General features: G+C 32.6%; 1 protein-coding gene across 1 annotated transcript; it reads right to left on the bottom strand.

Annotated features, from left to right (window-relative positions):
- LOC18593008 (licodione synthase) lies at positions 1,337–5,077 on the bottom strand. The gene is made up of 2 exons (XM_007020012.2): positions 4,151–5,077; positions 1,337–2,164 (listed from the first exon to the last, which is right to left on the bottom strand). The coding sequence occupies exons 1-2, from the start codon at positions 5,066–5,068 to the stop codon at positions 1,511–1,513; spliced, it is 1,572 nt and encodes a 523-aa protein (XP_007020074.2). The 5' UTR covers positions 5,069–5,077; the 3' UTR covers positions 1,337–1,510.

Genomic DNA, 22,659 nt, shown 5'->3' with positions numbered 1-22,659 from the left:
AGTATATGGGATACTTGAAAAATAACGTGTAGGTGCTTGTTAAAGAACAAGTTCACTGAACATGACCTGCTATGAGAACTGCATTTGGTATTTCACTCAAGTGCCTATGGAAAATATTCTCATGTGATAGTTGTGCAACTAGTCCTTGGACTTGAGACACCAGGTCATCTTATATAGGGAATGACATACTTTGATTTCACTCTTACGGGTCTGAAAGCGATCAGATGCCTAAACATGGTGTTTTTGGGTATGCCATGAAGCATGCAAAGGTGAATGAGTGGTCAAGAGAGGATTCATCACCCCAAGTGATAGAAGGGGATATATCTCAGTTGTTCTCAACTCTTGATTAACTTGTATAAAGTCTTTGGCCAAAGCATGATGAATTTGAGGAAAGTTAGTTTTTTAAATTCATAATGTTAGTCATGAATTATGAGAACTAAGATAAAATGTCATAAGTAGACACCGAGCCATGCTTAATGACATATTTGGGATATTTGATGAAAGGACTGTATTGCACTAAGAGGCTTATCACTGAAGGGCTTTGTTAAATTCTTTAATTGACTCTCTAACATTTTGGTGGTCATGATGTACTGTTAGATGCCGCTCATGATCAATAAATATAAATTAATTATCAAATTGATATATGATTAGGATTTATATTTATTGCTAACATGTTAAAAGCCTAATGGGTCACACACATTAAGTGACATGATTGAGATTAAACAATGATAATTAATTAAGTTGTACTTAATTGAAAGAGATCAAAATATAGCGAGAAATCAATTAAGTTCACATAGACTTAATTAAATTAAAATACAAATGTTTTATTTAGGGTTGCAAATTAGTTTGGCTATACAAATATGTTATGTTAGCAAACTAAAACTCTAAAGCCTCAAACAACTTCTCAGTCATTTCATAAAATAAGAAAAGAAAAATAGTTTTCTTTGTCTGAAAAAAATAAGATTCAGCAAGAACTTTTGATCTTTTGTTTTAGAAACAAAACTTGCTAGCACAAGTAAAATTCTATCTTTGAGAAGGTATTGTTCAGTCACTATGTGGATTACTGTTAGAGGCCCAACACTTGGGTGGATGAAGATTTGATAAATCTTAAAGGTGAAGAAGCAAATATTTTGGATTTAATTGGCTTTTGATTACAATATCTAGAGTATGGTGTGTAACTCTTAAACTTATTAGTATTCATAATTAATTTGAAAGTTACATGAAAAACATAAATATTGATCCTGTAAGATTCAATTGTTTCTCTAATTTAATATTAGTTTATTATTCTGTTATGTTTTAATTTTAATTTATTGATTATTTGCATGTTTGAGCATGAGGTCGACTCTCAGCATATATTTCTACCAATATGCATGCCATCACATTGACATCATTCTTAACAATTAACCACGCGAAGAAACAGATCTAATACCCTAGAAATCAGGAGAACCGCGGTCTTTCCCCTGTCTGGTGAGCTATGGCTCACCTCATTCATACGTAAACGGTCTCTTGCTTAAGTTGCAAAGAGAGTGGGAGTAAAGCGTGCAATTGGAACACACTCCAGACACTTTGCCCTGGGAGCCGTAAGTCCAGGCCGTTCAGACATGTCAACACCATCTCCAATCTTGGAAGTAGCTGCAGGCTTCCAGTGAAAGCACTGAATCATGGCTGCCAGAGTGGTGGGCAGCGCCTGCATTGCTAAAGAAGTACCAGGGCAGCGCCTTCGCCCTGCACCAAAAGGCAACAGCTGATAATGGAGGCCTCTAACATCTATAGGCCCTGAATTATTATCTCCCTCATTGGATGTCAAGAACCTCTCAGGCTGAAACTTCAATGGATCTGCCCAGACGTTGGGATCCCTTCCTATAGCCCAAATGTTTACGAACAATAAACTGTCAGCGGGGATGGTGTATCCCATTATTTGGCATGATTGGACTGATTTTCTGTTGATCATCGGGATCGGTGGGTGAAGCCGAAAAGTTTCTTTAATGATGGCGTGGATGTATAGGAGACGAGGATTGTCAGATTCTTCTACCAATCTGCTTTTCCCCACAACTTGATCAATCTCTTCCTGAGCTATTTTTAGAACATCCGGATGATTAATGAGCTCTGCCAATGCCCATTCAAGTGCAATTGCTGCTGTATCTGTGGCGGCTGTCAAGAAATCCTGGACAAGTCACTAGTAATGATCAACTATAGACGAAGAAAGAGAAATATATTCTTTACAGTTTTTTTAAAGGCAAGAAAGGATTTCATTATTATAAATTCCTTTACAAAACTATCGGGCCTGTGGTAGTGAGCAAGTAGCACAAAACAGGGGACAAGAAACCCTATAAAAGCAGTTACGCTGTGAAAGAAAAAATAACCCAGAGCAATAAATCCCAAGTTGCCAATGGGATCAACCTCCTAGAACATTACAAAGACTCCCATTCAAATAAAAAAAGACAAGGAGTCAAATAGACTCATCGTACCACAACCCATTCATAATATTCTGTACAAAAAACAAAAATGACCAGCAACAGCCTTAAAAGTCAAAATCACGCAGTTACCAAGCTTCAAGTGCGACAAACAAATCCCATATAAAGATGTTCTTTACATAATTGGCAATTATAAATGGGACAATTTTTCTTGGCACTCAGTTAAGTTGTTTTCAAAAAACCTTTTTCATAATTTTAACTGCTTTAAGTAAAAAAAAAAAAAAGATTTTTGGACAAAATTGTGCTCAATGAAACCTTTTCATATTTAAGGGCTAGTGAAAAAAATATTATTACACGTTATGTTGAAAATAAAAAATTGTTATACACAATGTTTAAAAAAAATTACATATATTAAAAAAAAGTTATTACACATCATATTAAAAAAAGTTGTTAAATGTCATGTTAAAAAAAATATTATTGTTACATTTCATATTTAAAATGTTATTACACGTCATATTGAAAATAAATTTGTTATGCACCACGTTGAAAAAAACGTTATAACATGCCATATTAAAAAAAAAGTTATACACGCCATATTAAAAAAAAATTATTACAAATTATGTTGAAAAAATGTTACAGTCATCTACTAAGGTCTCAACAGACAGTAAAAAACATCTTTTTAACAAAAGTCTTGAACATTTTCTTTACGAAATCATCAGAAAGTGACACAAAGTTTTACGATTCATCAACAAAATCATTTGGTAAGGACTTTTCTAGAAATTTTTATAAGATTTTACCAAATCAAAGATGGATGGAAGCAAGCAAAACACAAAATCCGTTTTCTTTCTTGTGGTTCTCTTTCACCTTCTTCTTCTTCTTCTTTTTCCACTTTCCCTTTATTTTAATTGTGCACTGAATTTGAAAAAATTAAAACTTTTTATTTATTTCAAGATGGACAGAAAATCTTAAACCATTTCTTTCATTTCCTCTGCAATCAAAATGTAAAAACTGTTTTCTTCCCTATAGTTCTTTTTCACCTTCTTCTTCTTCTTTTTTTTTCCCCACTTTCTCTTTATTTCAATTTTGCAATGAACTTGGGAAAATTGAAGCCTTTTGTTTATTTCAAGATGGATGCAAAATCTTGAACCATTCCTTTCCTTTCCTCTAGTTAAATTCTTTTTATTCTTAAGATTTTTGGAAGGAAAGATGAGCAAACTAAAAATATCGTTTTAAAAGGTTTAAAGGGCAATAGAGAGCTGAGAAAGCTGAATGGGCAATGTTCTGGATGGCGTGAGAGAGAAATCGAGAGCATCTAATTTGTTTGAAGGGTATTAAGGGCATTTTTATCAAGTAATGGTAAAAGTTGGTTAAAAAAATTAACTTTATATTCAATGCTATTTTTAATATGAACTTATGAGATTGGCTATTTCTCAAAAATTTGTTGTTATAAACGTAACATGCTCACTATCTTGAAAAGAGAAGGAAATTCCATAGAGGGAAAGGATGAAGAAAAATTGTTGTTCTTCCAATATTAGCTATAGTCAAATAGTATAATTAAATATTATAAATAACGAATAAATAAATAAATAGTATTATAAAAATATCAGCTATAGTCAAATGTGATACAAATATTATTGGAAAATCAAAAAATGATCCCAATAAAGTTATTAATAAGATTTAGTAATCATGGTCAAAATAGTTAAACCCAGTGGCAATTGAGATTTAGAGATACTAACCATAATACAGGCCTTAATGTGATTTCTGGTTAATTGCATCTCCGAGTTATCATTTTCCAATACATCAAGCATCATGTCCAGAAAATCCTTGACCTCATCAACATTGTCTCCTTGGTAACACTCATTTCTTCCCTTCTTCTTGCTTTTTCTTACTTCCTCGCGATCTCTTATTATCCTCTCCAACAAAGCGTCATACCTTCTATGTATGTCCTCAAATCTCCTTCGGAATCCCTGCAGATCCCAGTTTTTGCAAAACCATATGATGTCTGAGATGCTGAACTCTCCGAAGATCTCAGTCACCTCCCGCACTATAGTTTGAACCCCATCAGTGGAGTTTCCACTCCCCGAGCACTTCATGCTCAGCATCATTTCTGATATTATGTTGCTGGTTAATTTCAACAGCTCTTGAGTTACATTCACGCTCTCGCCTGCTTTAGACTTTTCAAGAAGAAACTCCATGAAATGGTGCAATTCCTTGGTCCGAACGGGAAGAAACTGGCTAAGAGTTCGGTTACCTAGGACCTTGTTGGTGCTTAACTTTTTTATGAATTTCCAGTAAGGTCCGTAGGGGGCGAAAGCAAAGGAAGAGTTGTATGTAAGGTGGTTAATGGCAGCGGTTTGCTTGCGGTTAGCGAATGTCAGCTCGTAAGTTTTCAGAAACTCTTTTGCAAGCTCTGGGTTAGAAGCCACGACGCACCCAACAGAGCCAAGTCGGAGATAAATTAAGGGACCATAGCGGGACGAGAGCTTGTGGAAAGTTTGATGAAGGAAGGGACCGAGGTGGTGGAGGTGGCCGATGATAGGTAAGGCAATTGGGCCTGGGGGAAGCTTGGGACGGCTCTTGTTGTAGATTATTGTTTTCACAATAAGAAATGAAGCAATGAAGAGGATGGCATACGACAGGAGTTCAAGCATCATGGCCACCTCCACCAAACGACTGAAACAGAGTTTTGGCCAAAAATTTTCTCAACCCACAGGATTTTGTCTACATTCTCTCCACAAGAACCATGTATTTATTTTGACAGGATACAGCTACCCATAAACAGTTAAACTTTTACAAGGGTAAAAACGAAAATGCATAAATATCCCCTACGTACCAAACTCTTTAGTTCTATCCAAATTCTCAAATTTATTGTCCAAGTAATTCCTTCACCAACCCTATTGCAAGTTTAGACACAGAGACTCCCATTTTGAGGGGTCACGGGCTGCACTTTGTAGGAAATTAAAGGAGAAGAAACCAAGTTGGATTCAATGCAAGTGCACAACATGAAAAGAAAAATACTAATTCTAAAAAGTTTGAACTTAAATTAAATAGATATATATTTTTAAAAAATCTTAAACTACTTTAAAAAATAAAATTAATCTATATTTTTTATTATCTTTAATTAAATTTTTATATTTTTATTTTCTGTCAAATATGACCTTATGACTAATAGATTTTTTTTTTTTGAAAAGGATGAAATTTTTTTTTATCAATAAAAGCTCAATAAGCAAGGTCGTACACCATATACAGCTTTAGCTTATTTAAAGTTACAATCATATGAGAAAAATAAAACCCAATCAACCTGAAAAGATGAGGCTTATATCTAGTCCCATTATGACTGGATCTCTAGTGGTGAGAAATTCTTAAAATTCCAACAAAACTCTGCTAGTCAAAATCGTTGATAGTTCAAAGTTCCAACCATTTTGCTTTCAATGAAATATCCAGAAAAGCAGCTACATTTAAATGGTTGGCAATTTGAATTCTGGAAATTTAAAAGGCAGCTGAATCTATAATTTTATTGCCAAAAATCTGCACCTTTTATCAACAAATTTTAATTTTCAAAACTGCCCTTCGCACAGAAAAACCGCACCTATTAAATCTGTATTTTAACAATTTAAATTTCCACCATTTTGCTCCTTTAAACGGGTGTCCATGATTTTGGCAATCAACATATGTGCATCAAAATCGTGCAAGTCATTTTTTGAAAATTATGCAATAGTTTAATTATTGGATTGTAGATAAGTTTTAAGTCTACATTTCGACAATTTTAATTTAAAGTTGTACCTAATTTTTTTTTAATAAGTATGCAATTTTATTGCTCAATGTCAATGATAAAATCTTTGGACTTATTAGTACATGAAGTTAAAAAATAAACAGCAATAAATAAAGAATAATCCCTAAGAACAAGACGTTTAGATGTAGGGAAATCTAAACGCCAAAATAAAACCTAATCAGTCTAGGCCATAACTTATCCGAATAGAGGCTGTCCGAAACAGCAAGCCACGTTCAAAACAAAACCGCCTGGGACATAAAATAATTCTGTCCAAAACAAGTTCCGTGTCCCGACAAACTCAGTCCAAAATCGTGGAAATTCAAAACCATCAGGAAGCCGTCTCCCATTACATGATTTAAGATATAAGAAACCTAAACCACATTCAACATTAGCGTTCACATTAAACTAGAATTCCTACTTATTGTAGAATTCTAATTAAAAAAAACACTAAGCACTCCAAATCTTTTAGTTCAATCAAGCTACTCACCAAAGACTTTCAATAAATCTGAAATTCCACTTGCATCATCCTTAGCCAATTTGTCGAGCAGAGTTAGCTAATTTTTGTTGAAGAGTCAAAGACAAAAAAAGAATAAAAACTAAAAAATTTTAAAACTAATACGTTAAACTTAATCAACGATCAAAAGATTTGTAATAAATAATAATTTTATACAGCATGTAAATAAGAAAACTGAGAAAAAAAAGATTTATAATAGTCATTTAAGAAATTTGTGCTCGACAATATTTCCTGAATTCAAATTCATCAATTATTGACTTGTACTGAAAAGACTAGCAATGTCTTTTTCAATATAAACAATTAAATTATCTGCAAGAAACTCACCATCTATTTTGTTTTGGAGTCTTGTTTTCACAATTTTCATTGCTGAAAAGGCTCTCTCTGTAGTTGCTATAGAAACCGAAAGAGTCAAAATAAGGCAAATTAATCTATCAATCAAGTGGTAATTTTTTTACTTTTCTGTTTCTGCTAATCTTCGGCATAATTCAAAATATGTCTTAATATCTTCAAAACTTTGATGATGAGGTATATCAAGCTCATAATGCCTCAACTGTATCCTCAAAATAAGTTTTTCTTGTTCTGTGAAATCTTAAGAATAAAAACTCCTAGCTAACTTGTAGATATTATCAATATTGAATCATTTGTAATTCTTATTAGGATCCAAAGTAGTGCCTAAAGTTAAAAGTTCCATAACTTGCTCATTGAATGTCAAATTCAATTCTTGTAATTGGGAATTTATTATCACTAAGAATACATTAACTTGATAATGATGCTCTACAGTTACATTTGGTTGACAAGATCGATCTCTGCCCAAGATATATCGTGCATCCATGTTAGGAATTTCTATCTCATGTTTTTAACAAAATTTTTTCGCATTCTCAAGCAAATTAGACCGCCCATCATCTCTTAACTTCTAAAGGAGTGATTTTGAGAGCGTAAAAATATCTTGAGAGCGTAATTGTAATGCTTGACAAAGATGAATTGCATTTAAAATATCTTGAGAGCGTAATTGTAATGCTTGACAAAGAACATTAGTGATTCCCATGATCTTATACATTAAGTGTAATATGAAAATAAATTCCAATCATGTTAATATTTTACTAGCAGTAGAAGCATCACCTTTTTGTGAATAACTGGACCCTTCATCAATAATACTTTCAACAATAGTGCAGGTTGCATCAAACATTCTCATCAAGCTACAAATGAAATGAAACTGTGAGCTCCATCAAGTATCTCCAGCTCTTTGTAGAGTTCCCACTTGATTTGCTCCTCTTCTTATTTCAAGTTCATTACTAGCAATCATGTTTGCAATGTCAATTGCTTGAGTAGCTTGTAATTGGTCATGCCTTTTGGAAGAAGCATTAACAATATTTACAATAAAACCCAACTGTGTAAAAAATTCATGAATATGAACTACTTCTCTAGATGCTGCAACCAATGCCAATTGTAATATGTGAGCATAATAATGCACATAATATGCGTATGGACAATTGTTAAGTGCCAAAGCTTGTAAACCATTCTATTCACCACGCATGTTACTAACACCATCATATCCTTAACCTCGAATACTTTCAACTTGAAGGTTATAATGAGAAAGAATAGACACTAACTCTTTTTTCAAAGTCATTGCACTAGTATCACTAACATGTACAAGATCAAAGAAATGTTCTTGAATAAATCCATCACCATCAACAAATCTCAAAATATTAGCCATTTGCTCTTTTTTAGACTCATCTCGAGCTTCATCAATAATAATACAAAAATTAGCATTACCACTTCCTCTCTAATTGAATTTCTCATCATATTAGCCAAAATATGCAAAATCTCCATTTGAACATCATTGGATGTGTACTTAGCAACTTGTGGAGCATTTTCTAAGACAAGCTTATGAACTTTATCACTGTAAGATCTTAACAATTTCAGCATTTCAATGAAATTTTCTTTATTTTTTGAGGATGGACTTTCATCATGACCTCTAAATGCACAAGCTTGAAAAGTTAACCATCTAACACAATCTATAGAAGCTTTAAGCCTGAGCCGATTATTCAAGATCTCTTCTGATGCTTGTCTTTTGATAAGCATGTTAATATGTTGGGATTTTTTCAATAAACCCTCACAAGATTTTATAGCAATATTATGTGGGGAATTTAGATTTTTCCCAACATGATTTAAAAGTGGACAATTTTCTCCACTATTTACTTTCTTCCAACTTTTGAAACCCTTTTCAATAAATGCATTTGAACTTGGATGATTTGAGGCATTCTTACCAAAAAGGTAGCATGACTAACAAAAAACAGCATCTTTGTCACAAGATACTCTAACCAAGAAAGATATAATTCAAACCAAAAAGCTTGAAAACAACGAGGATGATCATCATCTGATAAAGGGTACATCTTAAGAATGGTTTACATGGCCCACATTTGGGATAAGCACGGCGAATTTCATCCCTTTGATTAGTAGGAAATTTTCATATCATTGGCCATAATCCAAGATTAGGTTCTAAAAGAAAAGTATCAATTTCTTCAGGATTAAGCTTTGGATGTTTTGATTCACACTACTCTTGTTCATGAGTTGAAGTATTAAGGCTTGGTGGCTCAAGTCTAGGAGAATCGTTTGAACGATCTACCTCTTTTCTTTTAAAAAATTTAGTAATTGTTTTAAACTTACTCATATTTTAATCAAACCTAACAAAAAAAAAAAACAATGTAGTCAACATTATATTTAAACTTAAAATATTAAACATAAAACTATAATGCATAAAATATAAATTGTTAAATATGAAATACAAGATTTCACACAATAGTTAAATAATATAAATAGAAAGAAGAAAGTAAAAGAAAATTTTACCTCCTCTTAATTTTACACAATGGTGGTGAGTGGTCTCTGTTTATCCTTGTCCAAACTCACAAGCTTATAAATCTTTTTTGAAGAATGAGGTGTGTTTCAATGGTGAGTTGTGAGAAAAGAGAAATAAAAATAAAAAGACATAAAAGAGAAGAGAAAAAGAAATAGAGAAAGAGGTGTAGAGAAACTTAAATTAGGGTAAAGTTATGTAGTTTGTGAAGTTGTTTTATAATTTTTTATTTATATTAATTATTAAATAAAAAAAATATTTTAAGTGGGTCATTAAAAATATATAATAAGTAAAAATTTTCAAAAATTTTGGGGGGGCTATTGATAAAATATATATAAGAAATAAATATTTTTAAAAGTCCATTGTTGGCTTACCCTCCGCCCTTGTTTGCTTCAGTGTTCCTTTCCTTCTTAATATGTGTAATTTTCCAATAAGAAATTTCTTTTTGCATATTAACAATGTGGATCATAAACTGCCTGAATCTCCATAAACACTCATTCGGATTAAGAATCCATTTGACTGCATTATGTGAATCACTTTCAATGTACAAATTCAAAGAATAATGGCCGAAAACCCCCCAAGAACACTTGTAAAGCTTCTTTAATAGTTGAAAGTTCTGAAAAATTTGAATCTCCAACACCAATTGATCTGGAAAATTTTAATTAAATTTTGCTTGCATGATCCCTTAGTAAACCATCTATCCTTGCCATTCCTGGATTCTTTAAAGTCGAACTATCCACATTAAATTTATACCAACCTGCTAATGGTGCACACCATACAGCCTCTTGTCTAACAACCTTCACTTGCCTTGGATATATCGTCCACTAACTCAGGCCACCAGCTTTGCTGCACAAAGCAATCCACTATTTAATTAGGTCATATAGCTGATCACTATCCCATTTCTTATTATTAATACGATATTGTTGTGAAGCAGCCAAATGGACCAAGTGATTACATAAAAAACCAATATCCAGATCTTCAATTTATCATTACTAACACACAAGGAATTCCATGCTAAGAACAAAAATTTTGGACTTTCATGTATCACCGAATTCACCTTCCAATCCAAACACCACCTTCCCCAAATCTTCCATACCTCATCACATGTGAAAGACAAATGTCGCACAGAGTCCAGCTTTTGATTACATATCACACATAGAGCTTGGTTTTCCAAAATTAAATTACGTTTCATTAATTCTGTCTTAACAGCAATATGTTCCCACATTAATTGCTAGACAAAATTTTCCACTTTATATGGAGCACAACCAAGCCATAATTTCTTCCACAAATCACTACTCGCAGATTGAGAAGTACAAGCTAAACTGCAAAACTATTTAAAGGTGTACTTACTATTAGCATTTGCTTTCCATCCTAAACTATCTCTGAAGGCTCAATGAAAAATCTTGACGAAAACTCCAAAGACTCATCCATTGTTCAAATTCCCAATCAAATAATTCCCTCTTCAATTCAATTCTCCATAACCACCCTTGAGTAGTCCACTCCTCAAACTCCCTTATATAGTCGTGTTTATTGAGTGCCAAAGCAAAAAATCTTGGGAATTCATCTTTCAAGACCATATTTGCAAGCCACCTATCATGCCAGAATACAATCAAACCACCATCACCTACAACACATCCAAAGTTAGCTTTTACATGCAAGAAAAATTTATCAGTAGGCAGTAAAGGAGAAACAATATTTTCCATATTCTAGAGCATTTATGAGTAACAGCAACGTTAGGTAGAAGGAAACTAAGTTCCTAGTCGTTCTTTACTAATATTATATGTCTTCACAAGCTTTCCTTCTCATTACCAAACCTCCAAATCCACTTATTAAATAACTCTTTATTTTTTATTTCCAAATCAACAATGCCTAGACCATCCATTTCTTTTCTCTGACAAACATGATCCCATTTAATATAATGCACGCATCTTTTGTTCTTTGAACCAGCTCACAAGAACCTTCTTTTGATTTTATCCAACTCATTTTTAACCCCACTTGAAATTTTAAACAGAGACATGAAAAATACTGGCAAACTGTTGACTATAGCTTTTATCAAAGTCACTCTACCGCCTCGAGAAAGAAATTTAGATTGCCAACCCTTTAGTCTAGCTTCCACCCTTTCAATCAACGGCCTCCAAATTCTATTACGAGATAATTTAACGCCCAGAGGCAACCCTAAATAAACAATGCGTAAAGAATCAACCTTAGCAAAAATTTTTGAAGCCCATTTCGACACTAACTCTTCACGACCCAAATCCCATATAAGCTACTCTTTTGGAAATTATTTTTTAATCTAGATACAACTTGAAAGCAATGTAGAACTCTTTTCAAGTTTAAAAGCTCATCAAGCTTAGATTGACAAAACAATAACGTATCATTTGCGAATTGTAAATGAGAAATACTAGGCCCTCCATCACCAATGTGAATCCCATTACAAATTTACCTCTTTATAGCCTTAATCAACATACAGCTTCACATTTCAACTACCAAATTAAACAGAAATGGTGACAATGGACAACTTTACCCTAAGCTTCTATGTAATTTGATTAACTTAGTAGGAGACCCATTAACCAATATAGATACAGAGGTAGCAGAAATACATTCCATAATCTATTTAATCCATCTCATACCAAGCCCCATTTTCCACATTGTCAACTCCAAAAACTCCCAAAAAACACTATCATAAGCTTCTTCGAAATGTACTTTAAACAATAAGCCTCCCTTCTCCTTTTCTGACAAGGTATATACCACTTCATTAGCAATTAATACCAAATCAAGAAGCTAATTACCAAAATGAAAGCAAATTGTGAATTGCCGATCACCTCACCAATCACATCTATGAGATGAATAGCTAAGAGTTTAACAATTATTTTATAAATACAACCTAATAAACTAATACGTCTGTATTCCCCCACCATGCTTGGGTTTTTCTTCTTGTGAATTAATGTAATAAAGCTTTCATTAAGTCCATGTCCTATTCTCCCAGAGGTATAGAAATTAAAAACATAAAACATTGCCTTGGATTTAACAATTGACCGTTGAGATTTGAAGAAGTTGAAATTAAATCCATTTGGCCCTAGCGCCTTAATCCCATCCATATCTCTTATCATGTTCCAAACATCATCTTCAGAAAAGGTCTCTCCAACTTGTCACAAGACTGCTTTTTAATCAATTTAATATCACATCTTAAATCTAGCAATCTAATTTATCTCCTAGCTGAAAACAACGTTTTAAAATGCCTCCATATTTCCTTCTTAATTGAATCTGGATCATCAACAACTTCATCATTCACTGAAATACTAACTATATGATTAGTCCTCATCCTTGCAGATGCCATTGCATGAAAATACGTAGTATTCCAATCCTTTTCAGCCACCTATTTAATTATAAATTGTTGTTTCCACTTCCTTTCTTCTATCCTGTACAATGACCTATTAGACTTGAACTACATCTTGTTTTGATTTGACAAAAATCACATGTTGTCTTAATTACATTTTTAATCCCTTAAGATTGCAAAATTGTTTAAAAAGTCGTGCATCATTAGAAAACATCTTACAAGCTTTCAAACAATGCATTCTCAACTAACAAATCAAGAGCAAACATGCCTTGAAATGTTTCTTTGGAATATAGGTACAAGGCAATGAGAAAGTAGTTGGAAAGAAACACTAAAAAGCTAAAGGAACTTCAAGACGCAAGCCAAGAGTGCATTTGAGTGAAGCTCAAGTCGATCTGAAGGCTGAAAGAGTGCAAAACTTGAAGATCATAAAGCCTTAGTCGACTAAAGAGAAAGCACAGTCGACCTTATTTTAGAAAGACCAAGAAAATCAAGTTTAGAACAGCAATAGTCGACTACAGAGAAAACATATTTGACTCTATTCCAAAAAGATCAGGAAAATCAAGTTGAAAAACAACCCTAATTGATTATAAATGAGGTATAGTCGATCATGACAAGTCAAAGGCCAAAGGAAGTCAACTTTAAGATACCATTGTCGACTATAAGAGAGGTATAGTCAATTATATAAGGCTAGATTTTAAAAATACATGTTCACAGGAAGTGGATCGACTAGTGAAAGATTATACTCGACTATGGAAACCCTATTTAAGAAATTTGAAAAACATAGTCTACCTAAGGAACATTGTAGTCAACCCTCAAGCTTCAGCAATAGTCAGATTTAATTCAAACATGTGTCTAACAACTCTAAATCATGCTCTAGCTATAAATAGACTCATTTGAGCCATTTTGAAGCAAGAGAAGACTTGAGATGAACTTTCAAACCCTAGAAAGACTACTTATATACTCATCTTCACTCTCTAGTATATTTTTAGTCTTCCATTATGCTTTCAAAATTGAATCCTTGTTCTATTCAAGCTAAAATTTCTTTTCTCACTACAAACAAGATTAAAATCGAAGCACCCAACCTTTATAAAAGAATTTTCTTGCTGAAATTTGTACTCTATTGTAAAGGTTCTAGCGTAACCTTGCAAAGTTATTTTGTAAAGGTTATCGCTTCCTATCAAAAAGCAAAATTCCTTTGTGGATTGTGTGGGTTACTGCTTGATCCCATAAAAGGCAAAAATTCCTTTGTGAATTGTAAGGGTTATCGCTTGATCACGTGAAAACGTAAAAATCCCATTATGGATTATGTAACATTTATCACTTCCCGTTAAAAAGTAAGAATCCTTGATGGTGGATTGAAATTACTTGATTGCCAAGGGAGTGGAAGTAGGCATAAAAAAATCTAGACCACTATAAATTTCTTGTGCCTCTTTTAATTTTTGGTACTATTATTTATTGCTTGCATTTGCATTAGGATATTAGCTTTACATTGATTTATTGTTTTATACTTAGGAAATTATTTTGCTTAGATACGCTACTTTTATATTTACTAAGTTATTGTTGAAAAATTATTTTGGCATTAGAAAATAATTTTTGGTGAAAAAGTTTTGCTTTAGATAAATAGATTTTTAAATAAATTTTTAATATATCAATTCACCCCTTCTTGATATATTACATATTGAGACTTCTACACTAACAATTGGCATTAGAGCTTGGTCTCATATTTTGTAAGTGTAACCGCCTTTGAGAAATCCTTGTAGAAGCTCAATTTGACAAAAATGGAGGTGACAATAATCGTGCTTGGTGAGGGGCAACCAATTCAAAGGCCACCCCTTTTGTTAGTACTAATTATCCTTATTAGAAGAAACGTATGAAAATGTTTATACAATCAATAGACTTAAATGTCTAGAAGTTATACTAGATGGTCCACATGTTCCAAGTAAGGAGGTAGATGGCAAAATATTTGTTAAGTCTAGGAAAGATTGGGATAATGAAAATAAGAATTTGATCCAAATAAATTGCAAGGCTCATAATACTCTTCTTTGTGCCTTAGGAGCTAGTGAATTTAATAAAGTGTCTATGTGTGAAAATGCTAAACAAATTTACGACACCTTAGAAACCACTTATGAGGGCACCAACCAAGTCAATGAATCCAATATTGGCTTGCTTAGGCATGATTATGAGCTTTTTAGGATGAAAGAAAATAAGTCCATAAATGAGATGTTTGAGAGGTTTACTAATATAGTTGAAGGTTTAAAGACTCTAAGGAAAAACTTTCCCAGTGCCCAACTTGTGAACAAAATTCTTTATAGCCTACCCAAATCTTGGAGACCGAATGTAAGGGCTATAGAAGAAGCTAGCGACCTCAACAACTTTAAGTTAGAAGAGTTAATAAGATCTTTACTCACTTACGAAATGACACTTAAGCATGAACATGAAAGAGAGGAACCTAAGAGAAAAGAAGTCAAACAAAAGGGAATAGCCCTTAAATCTATAGTTGAGGAAGAAAAGAGAAACAGCTAAAAATGAGAGTGAAAATGGAGAAGACATGGCAATACTAGCTAGGAAATTTAATAGATATATGAAAAAAATTTAAAGTTAGGAAACTTATAAGAAGATATGTGCTTAAGGAAAAACATATAAGAGATCACTTGATATGTTTTGATTGCAAAAGGCCCAGTCACACAAAATATGAATGCCCCAACAACAACAACAACAACAACAACAACAATATGAAGAACACTTTAACAAGATTCAAGAAGAAAATGCTAGTTGTCAAGAACACACTTTCTAATGATTTGATTTTCACAATGCTTGTAAAGAAAAGACTCATCCCACATGTTGTGTTTGACATCACGTAAGAATTTCTTCTTTTGTTGAGAATTAAATTTAGGAGGGAAGAGTTTACTCACTAGATAATTCACAACATTAACATACCATGGCAAATTTTTCTGTTTCTCTATATGAAACAATTGCTCATCAGGAAGTGTGTCATTGATTACTGTTGAATTCCTAATATGCTCATTATTCTCCAATCTCAATAAATGATCTGCCACTTGATTTTTTGTGCCTTTTCTATCTCAAATTTCCAAGTCGAATTCTTGAAGCAAAAGAACCCATCTTATCAAGCGGGGTTTTACATTTTTTTTCTCGATAAGATATTTAATAGTTGCATGGTCAGTGTAAATAATAACTTTAGTACCAACAAGCTATGAGCGAAATTTATCTAAAGCAAAAACAATAGCAAACAACTCATTTTTGATTGTGGTGTAATTTGCTTGAGCCTCATTCAATAATCTGCTATCATAATAAATAGGATGTAAAATCTTCGCTTTTCGTTGGCCCAAAACTGCGCCAACTGCATAATCATTAGCATCACACATTAGTTCAAAAAGAAGATTCCAATCAAGAACAGTGATAATAGGAGCAAAAATTAATCACTTTTTGAATTCAACAAAAGCATCATGGCAAGCATCATCATCAAAATAAAAAAGAGTATCCTTTTCTAACAAATTACATAGTGGTTTAAAAATTTTAGAAAAATCTCTAATGAATCTCTTATAAAATCCAACATGTCCTAAAAAACTACAAATACCCTTAAAAGAGATGGGAAGTGGAAGTTTTGCAATTGTTTCAATTTTTGCTTTATATACTTCTAAACCTTTACTAGAGACTTGATGGCCTAAGACTATGCCTCTTGGCACCATAAAGTGACATTTTTTCCAATTTAAAACTAAATTGGTTTCTTCATATCTCTTAAGTACTCTAGCAAGATTAAATAAACAATCATCAAAATTATCCCCAAAAACTGAAAAATCATCCATAAATACTTCCAAAAACTTTTCAACCATATTAGAAAAAATTACCATCATACATCTATGAAAAGTAGCTAGAGCATTACAAAGTCCAAAAGGCATTCTATGAAAAGCAAAAGTTCTATAAGGATAAGTAAAAGTGGTTTTTTCTTAATCTTCAAGAGAAATGGCAATTTGATTGTAACCAGAGTAACCATCCAAAAAATAATAAAAATCCTTACCTGCTAGTCTATCAAGCATTTGATCAATAAAAGGCAGTGGAAAGTGATTTTTTCTAGTGGCTTTGTTCAATTTTCTATAGTCCATACATATTCTCCATCCAGTCACAGTTCTAACGGGAATGAGCTCATTATTTTTATTAGAAACTACACTCATACTTCTTTTTTAGGGACACATTAGACTGAACTTACCCATAAACTATCAAAAATAAGATAAATAATACTTGTATCAAGCCACTTAATAATTTCTTTCTTTACTACTTCTTTCATGATCGGATTCAGCCTTCGTTGATGCTTAATGTTTGCTTTGTGATTTTCTTCCAAAAGAATTTTGTACATGCAAATTGATGGACTAATTCCTTTTATGTTTGCAATGGTCCACTCAATTGCTTTTTTGTAGTCCTTTAAAACTCGAAGGAGTTTATTTACCTGTTCATCAGAAAGAAAAGGAGAAATAATTACTAATAGTGTAGAAGAATTTTCCAAAAAAGCATACCTTAAATGATTAGGCAATGGTTTGAGTTCAAGTGAAGGAGGTTTTTCAATGGAAGGTTTGATTGGTGAAGTTATAATTGATAATTCCAAAGACTCCAATTGGCATCTTAGGATGCGTGAATGGGCATCAAGATGGTTAGCATATTCAAGAACTTTTTCATCAATAATATCACATGAAGAATTCAAAGAAGTTTCTAGTGGATCTTGATGATTTTCAATAAACACACTATTCGTTATGTCATCCACCACATTAATTGAGAAACATTCATCATGTTCATTGGAAATTTTAAAGCTCTAAAAATACTAAATGTTAACTATTGATCTTCAACCCTTAAAGTAAGCTCACTTTTTTCCACATCAATTAAAGCTCGAGCAATTCTTAAGAATGGTCTCCCAAGAATGATCAATATTTCACAATCTTCTTCCATATCAAGAATAATAAAATCTACTAGAAAAATAAACTTACCAACTTTTACCAAAACATTTTCCATAATACCATAAGGATAGGTGATGGATCAATTAGCAAGTTGCAAAGTCACAGAAGTTGGCTTAATCTCTTCTAAACCCAATTTTTTATAAATGGACAATGGCATCGAATTTATGCTTGCACACAAAACACCAAAGAGCACCAATAGTGCAAGGATTAGTAAAACCTCTTGGATCTTTAAACTTTGGTGGAAGCTTATTTTGAATGATGGCACTGTAATAGTTTCAAACTCACCCAATTTCCTCTATTTAAATAGGATGTCTTTCAAGAATTTAGCATATCTTGGCATTTGTTCCAAAGCTTTAGCAAAGGGAATATTAATATGTAATTTTTTAAACACATCAATAAATCTCTGGCATTGTTTGTCAAGTTTTTCTTTTTGAAATCTTTGAGGAAAAGGTGGTGGAGGTGCGGGAGTAATTTTTAATTGTGATTTTTCTTTTGAAATTGCAATAGATTTTTCAACCACAATATCCTTTTCAACATCTTTTTCAATTTTTTTTTCATCAGATTGAATTGAAATTTCAAAATTTAAATCCTTACTACTTACCTCTTTTCCATTGTGAAGATGGATTACCTTACAATATTCCTTACCTTCTCTTCTTGGGTTAGGTTCAGTATCACTTGGCAAGGTACCATGAGGTCTAGTATTTAAAGCACTGGCAAGTTAGCCCACTTGTGTCTCAAGATTTTTAATTGAAGTTGCTTGATTTTGAATAGAGACATCAGTCCTTGTCATAAATGCATCGATCTTTGTTATGAATGTGTTAGTCTTTGTCATGAATTGCATGAACATATCCTACATCGAAGGCTTTTTCTCTACCATAGTGGCTCTAGATGGAAATCCAAGAGGAAATTTTGACTTAGCCGCTGATGAAGGCCCTTGGTTATTATTCTATGAAAAATTAGGATGATTCTTTCATCCAGGATTTTAAGTGTTGGAATAGGGATTGTTCTGTTTCCTATTTCCAACAAATTGACAAGACTCAGAATAAATGGGAAAATTGTCATTGGAATGTCCTTCCCCATAAATTCACACATCATAAAGGAGTTCTGAACAGCATTAATACTCAGTTTATCTATTTTCTTTGCGAGAAAAGCCAATTGTGTAAAAACAGTGTTTATCACATCTAATTCATGAATTTCAACAATTTTTCTTGTACCTAATCTTTCAGATGGTCATTGATAATTAGAGGAAGCTATCTTTTCAAGTAAATCATAAGCATCATCAATGGATTTACTGACAACCACTTAGGTAATCCATGGTAAGGACACCATCTTATCAAATCTTTATACCTCTCACAAGCCTCATATAGTGATTCATAATCAAATTGCATGAAAGAAGTGATATCATTCTGCATCTTTGCTGACTTAACATGTGGGAAGAATTATGCTAAGAATTTTTTAGCCAAATTTCATATGCTACTTTATTCAAAGTCTACCTAAATCTCCTTCTTCAATGTTTAACCTAGGTTTTCAATTCAATCTAATTGGTGACCAGTCAATCAGAAGCATTAAGAACAGAATAAAATAAACAACTTAAATTGATCAAACATAAGTAAAAGAGAGATAAATAAATCAGACTACATATTGAGTTAATAATGCACCAGTTTCACTCAAGATGACTGTGATGGAAACCAACTTATAAGATATGGTTATATTTTGTGGCTTCCAAATTACTTCTTACCACACATATCAGTGATGTCACAAAAGATTGAGCCATCCTCATTCATTCAATCATGGCTGGATGCACAATTGATATTGGTTGCATAATTTACAAAGCCATGACTCACACTGCAAAATCAAAGCGTGAAAGCTTATGGTTCTTTCTCTGATTACAACTATGTCCAAACAAGCTGGTGTACATTGGGATGCTAGTGAGGAGTTGTTGCACCTTAAACTTCCAATTGATCTTAATCTCATCGTCACACAATCTCAAAATTCTACTAGGGGTAGCTCTTCTTCCTCACATCATCCTCCACCTCCTCGACTAAGACACCAACAATTGTCAATGACCTAAAGAATTGAGAACCTTAAGCACCTAGTTGAGAACCTTGGGCAACAATTTGAACAACACATGGCTTATCAGACCCAATGTAATCAACATATGGATCACATGTTTTGAGCTTATGGTGCTTTTATAGGAATAGACATGTCTACTCTTCCATCGGCACCTAATCCTCCTAGGGGTGCCAATCAAGCAGAGGACAATGATGCAAAGGATGATCCAGACAAAGAGGAGGATTAAAGCTTCTCCAGATTCATCCAACCATCAGGGGAGTATTTTTTACCTTTTCTCTATTTTTTCTAGCATTGAGGACAATATTTAGTTTAATTTTGGGGGGTGAATTTATTTTTTTGGTGGTAAATATTCAATGGAAGTTTTAGATTTAATTTGCATGTGTATTTAGATTTATAAATAATTTAGGATTAGTTGGTAAATGAATTTATTATTTATTCGATTCTTAGGAATCTAGAGTAAAGTTGTGCCAATTTTTTCGATGATTTTTCTATCCAATGATGATAACTAGTTGTCTTGAATTCTTAGCTTTTGATGAAAAAAGTTTTTGTTTGGATTCATGCTAAAGTCTTTTGTTAAGTATCATTGTTAAGATGTGATTTCCACAATTTTGAGCACTATATCTTTTACTTTGAATTATTATGAATATCTAGAGAAGGTTTACATTGATGTGAATTATAGATTATGTCATGAATTGTAAAATTTACTTCATTTTCTCTCAAGATGAAATACTAGGCAATACTTAGATAAAGAGATTATTTAGGCCATCTTTGGACTGTTTGAGCTTAAAAAGCCTACATCGTTAAATCTTTATCCCTAGTATACCCTTTTTGAGCATAATTTCCCTTTTCATTGTTTAACTACATAATAATTAAGCCTAAGTTCAAAATAAAATTTTCAATTTTACAACTCTCACTCTTAAGCATGTATATTGTTTTAGGAAATTTAAATTTAGCTAAATGTTGAAAAAGGTGGAAAGGTGATGTTGATGTGAGAGAGAAAAAAAAGTTCAAAATACGAAAAATAACCTCACTACCTACAATATAAAGAAAATAAGTTTGGGAGTGTGAAATTATGAAATTGTGAAAAAAAAATATGTTGAAAGAAAAAAAAGTTCAAATGTGGAAGAAAAGGTGTACTTGGAGAAGGAAAATAGAGCTCTATAAATAGGTCCTAGAATAATTATGTGCTTAGAGTGATTTGAGCCACATTATTATCCTGTATCCTACCTTGACCCTAGCCATACATTACAATCCTATTAAAGTCCTATTGATCCCTAGCTTTGTATTTGTTTACATTAGTGGAGAGAGAGATGAAAAGTAAACTTATGGAGTTCTAGTACTAATTTGAAATTTGTGTTAGCCTAAACTCATTTGGGTATCATGATATTCTTGGTAAAAGATTACACACACACACACATGAAAATCCATTCAAGAATGTGCTTGCATTAGAATTGAAACATAAATTTAAATGAGGCCTATATTTTTCCTTAGTTTAATGATTGATAGAATACTTTTAAGAAAATTAAGGAGAATCATTGAGTTGGTGCACTTTATCTCTAGTAGTAGTACTAGTAATAGTTGTAGTAATAGTAATTATATTTATTTTAATTTTCATTAACTGAATTTGATTTTCGTAAGTTAGTTTTTTTCTATGTTTGCTCGAGGATTAGCAAAATATTAAGTTTGGGAGTGTGACAACTCTATTATATAGAGTTAGTTGGGCTTAATTTTGATAGTAATTTAGCGTACTTCTTGTAGTAGTGCATAAAAATTAGTAGACTTTATTTAATTATTTTAAATTAGTTAATTTAGTTGAGTCAATCTAATCTTAGTTAATTTTATGCTTAATTTGGTGTTAATATTATTAAGATAGGTTGTTATTGATTTATTTGTGTTTTTGTAGGTGTTTGATGAAAGAAGAATTTTAGTGAAAAAGGGAGAGCAATTTCAAGGTGCAGACTTGCACTACACATATAGAGCTCCAAGTGAAATGATACTTGGACCATTAGAAAGATAAGAAACAGCTCTACAACTTTTATGGTTACTACTTCATTCAACCTGAAAAGTGGTCAAAAATCTTGTCGAAGGTGAAGCACTGCAGTAGTCCTAGAGCAATTGGTCGAGGCCGTGGCCTACGTAGTCTGATGAGGAAATCCTACTAGAAATTGAATTCTTTCTTCACCCAACTTGGCCTAACTTTAAAACCCTATAAAAACAACCTTTTAGATTACTTTTAAGGGGGAAGAAGAATGAGACACTAGATAGACAGCTAAGAGTCAAGCCACAAAGTCATTGAAGCTAAGAAGAATTTGAATGATCCAAGGAGATTTAGAGATTAAGAACACAATTCTTGGATTTTTCTATCTTTTTGTTATTCTCTTATTTTCTTGTTTTTGTTTTTAATGTTTAAATTTTATTTAATGATGATGATGTGTGACTTGATAGATAACTAAATTATTAATCTAAGATTATGATTGAACTCCATATGTAGTCTGATTTAATTATCTTTTTTTCACTTCTATTTGATGGATTTAAGTTGTTTATTTTATTCCATTCTTAATGCTTCTAATTGACTAGCCACCAGTTAGATTGAATTGAAAACCTAGGTTAACCTTTGACAAAAAAAATTTATGTTGACCTTGAATAGAATAGTGTATGATCGAATGCACTTAGTTGATTAAGTGGTTTGATTTGCATATAGGGTAGACATACACATATAAGCCATACATAG

Source organism: Theobroma cacao, chromosome 8, assembly GCF_000208745.1.
Source record: "Theobroma cacao cultivar B97-61/B2 chromosome 8, Criollo_cocoa_genome_V2, whole genome shotgun sequence".
NCBI classification, from domain to species: domain Eukaryota; kingdom Viridiplantae; phylum Streptophyta; class Magnoliopsida; order Malvales; family Malvaceae; genus Theobroma; species Theobroma cacao.
This window is presented reverse-complemented; position numbering and strand designations above follow the sequence as displayed.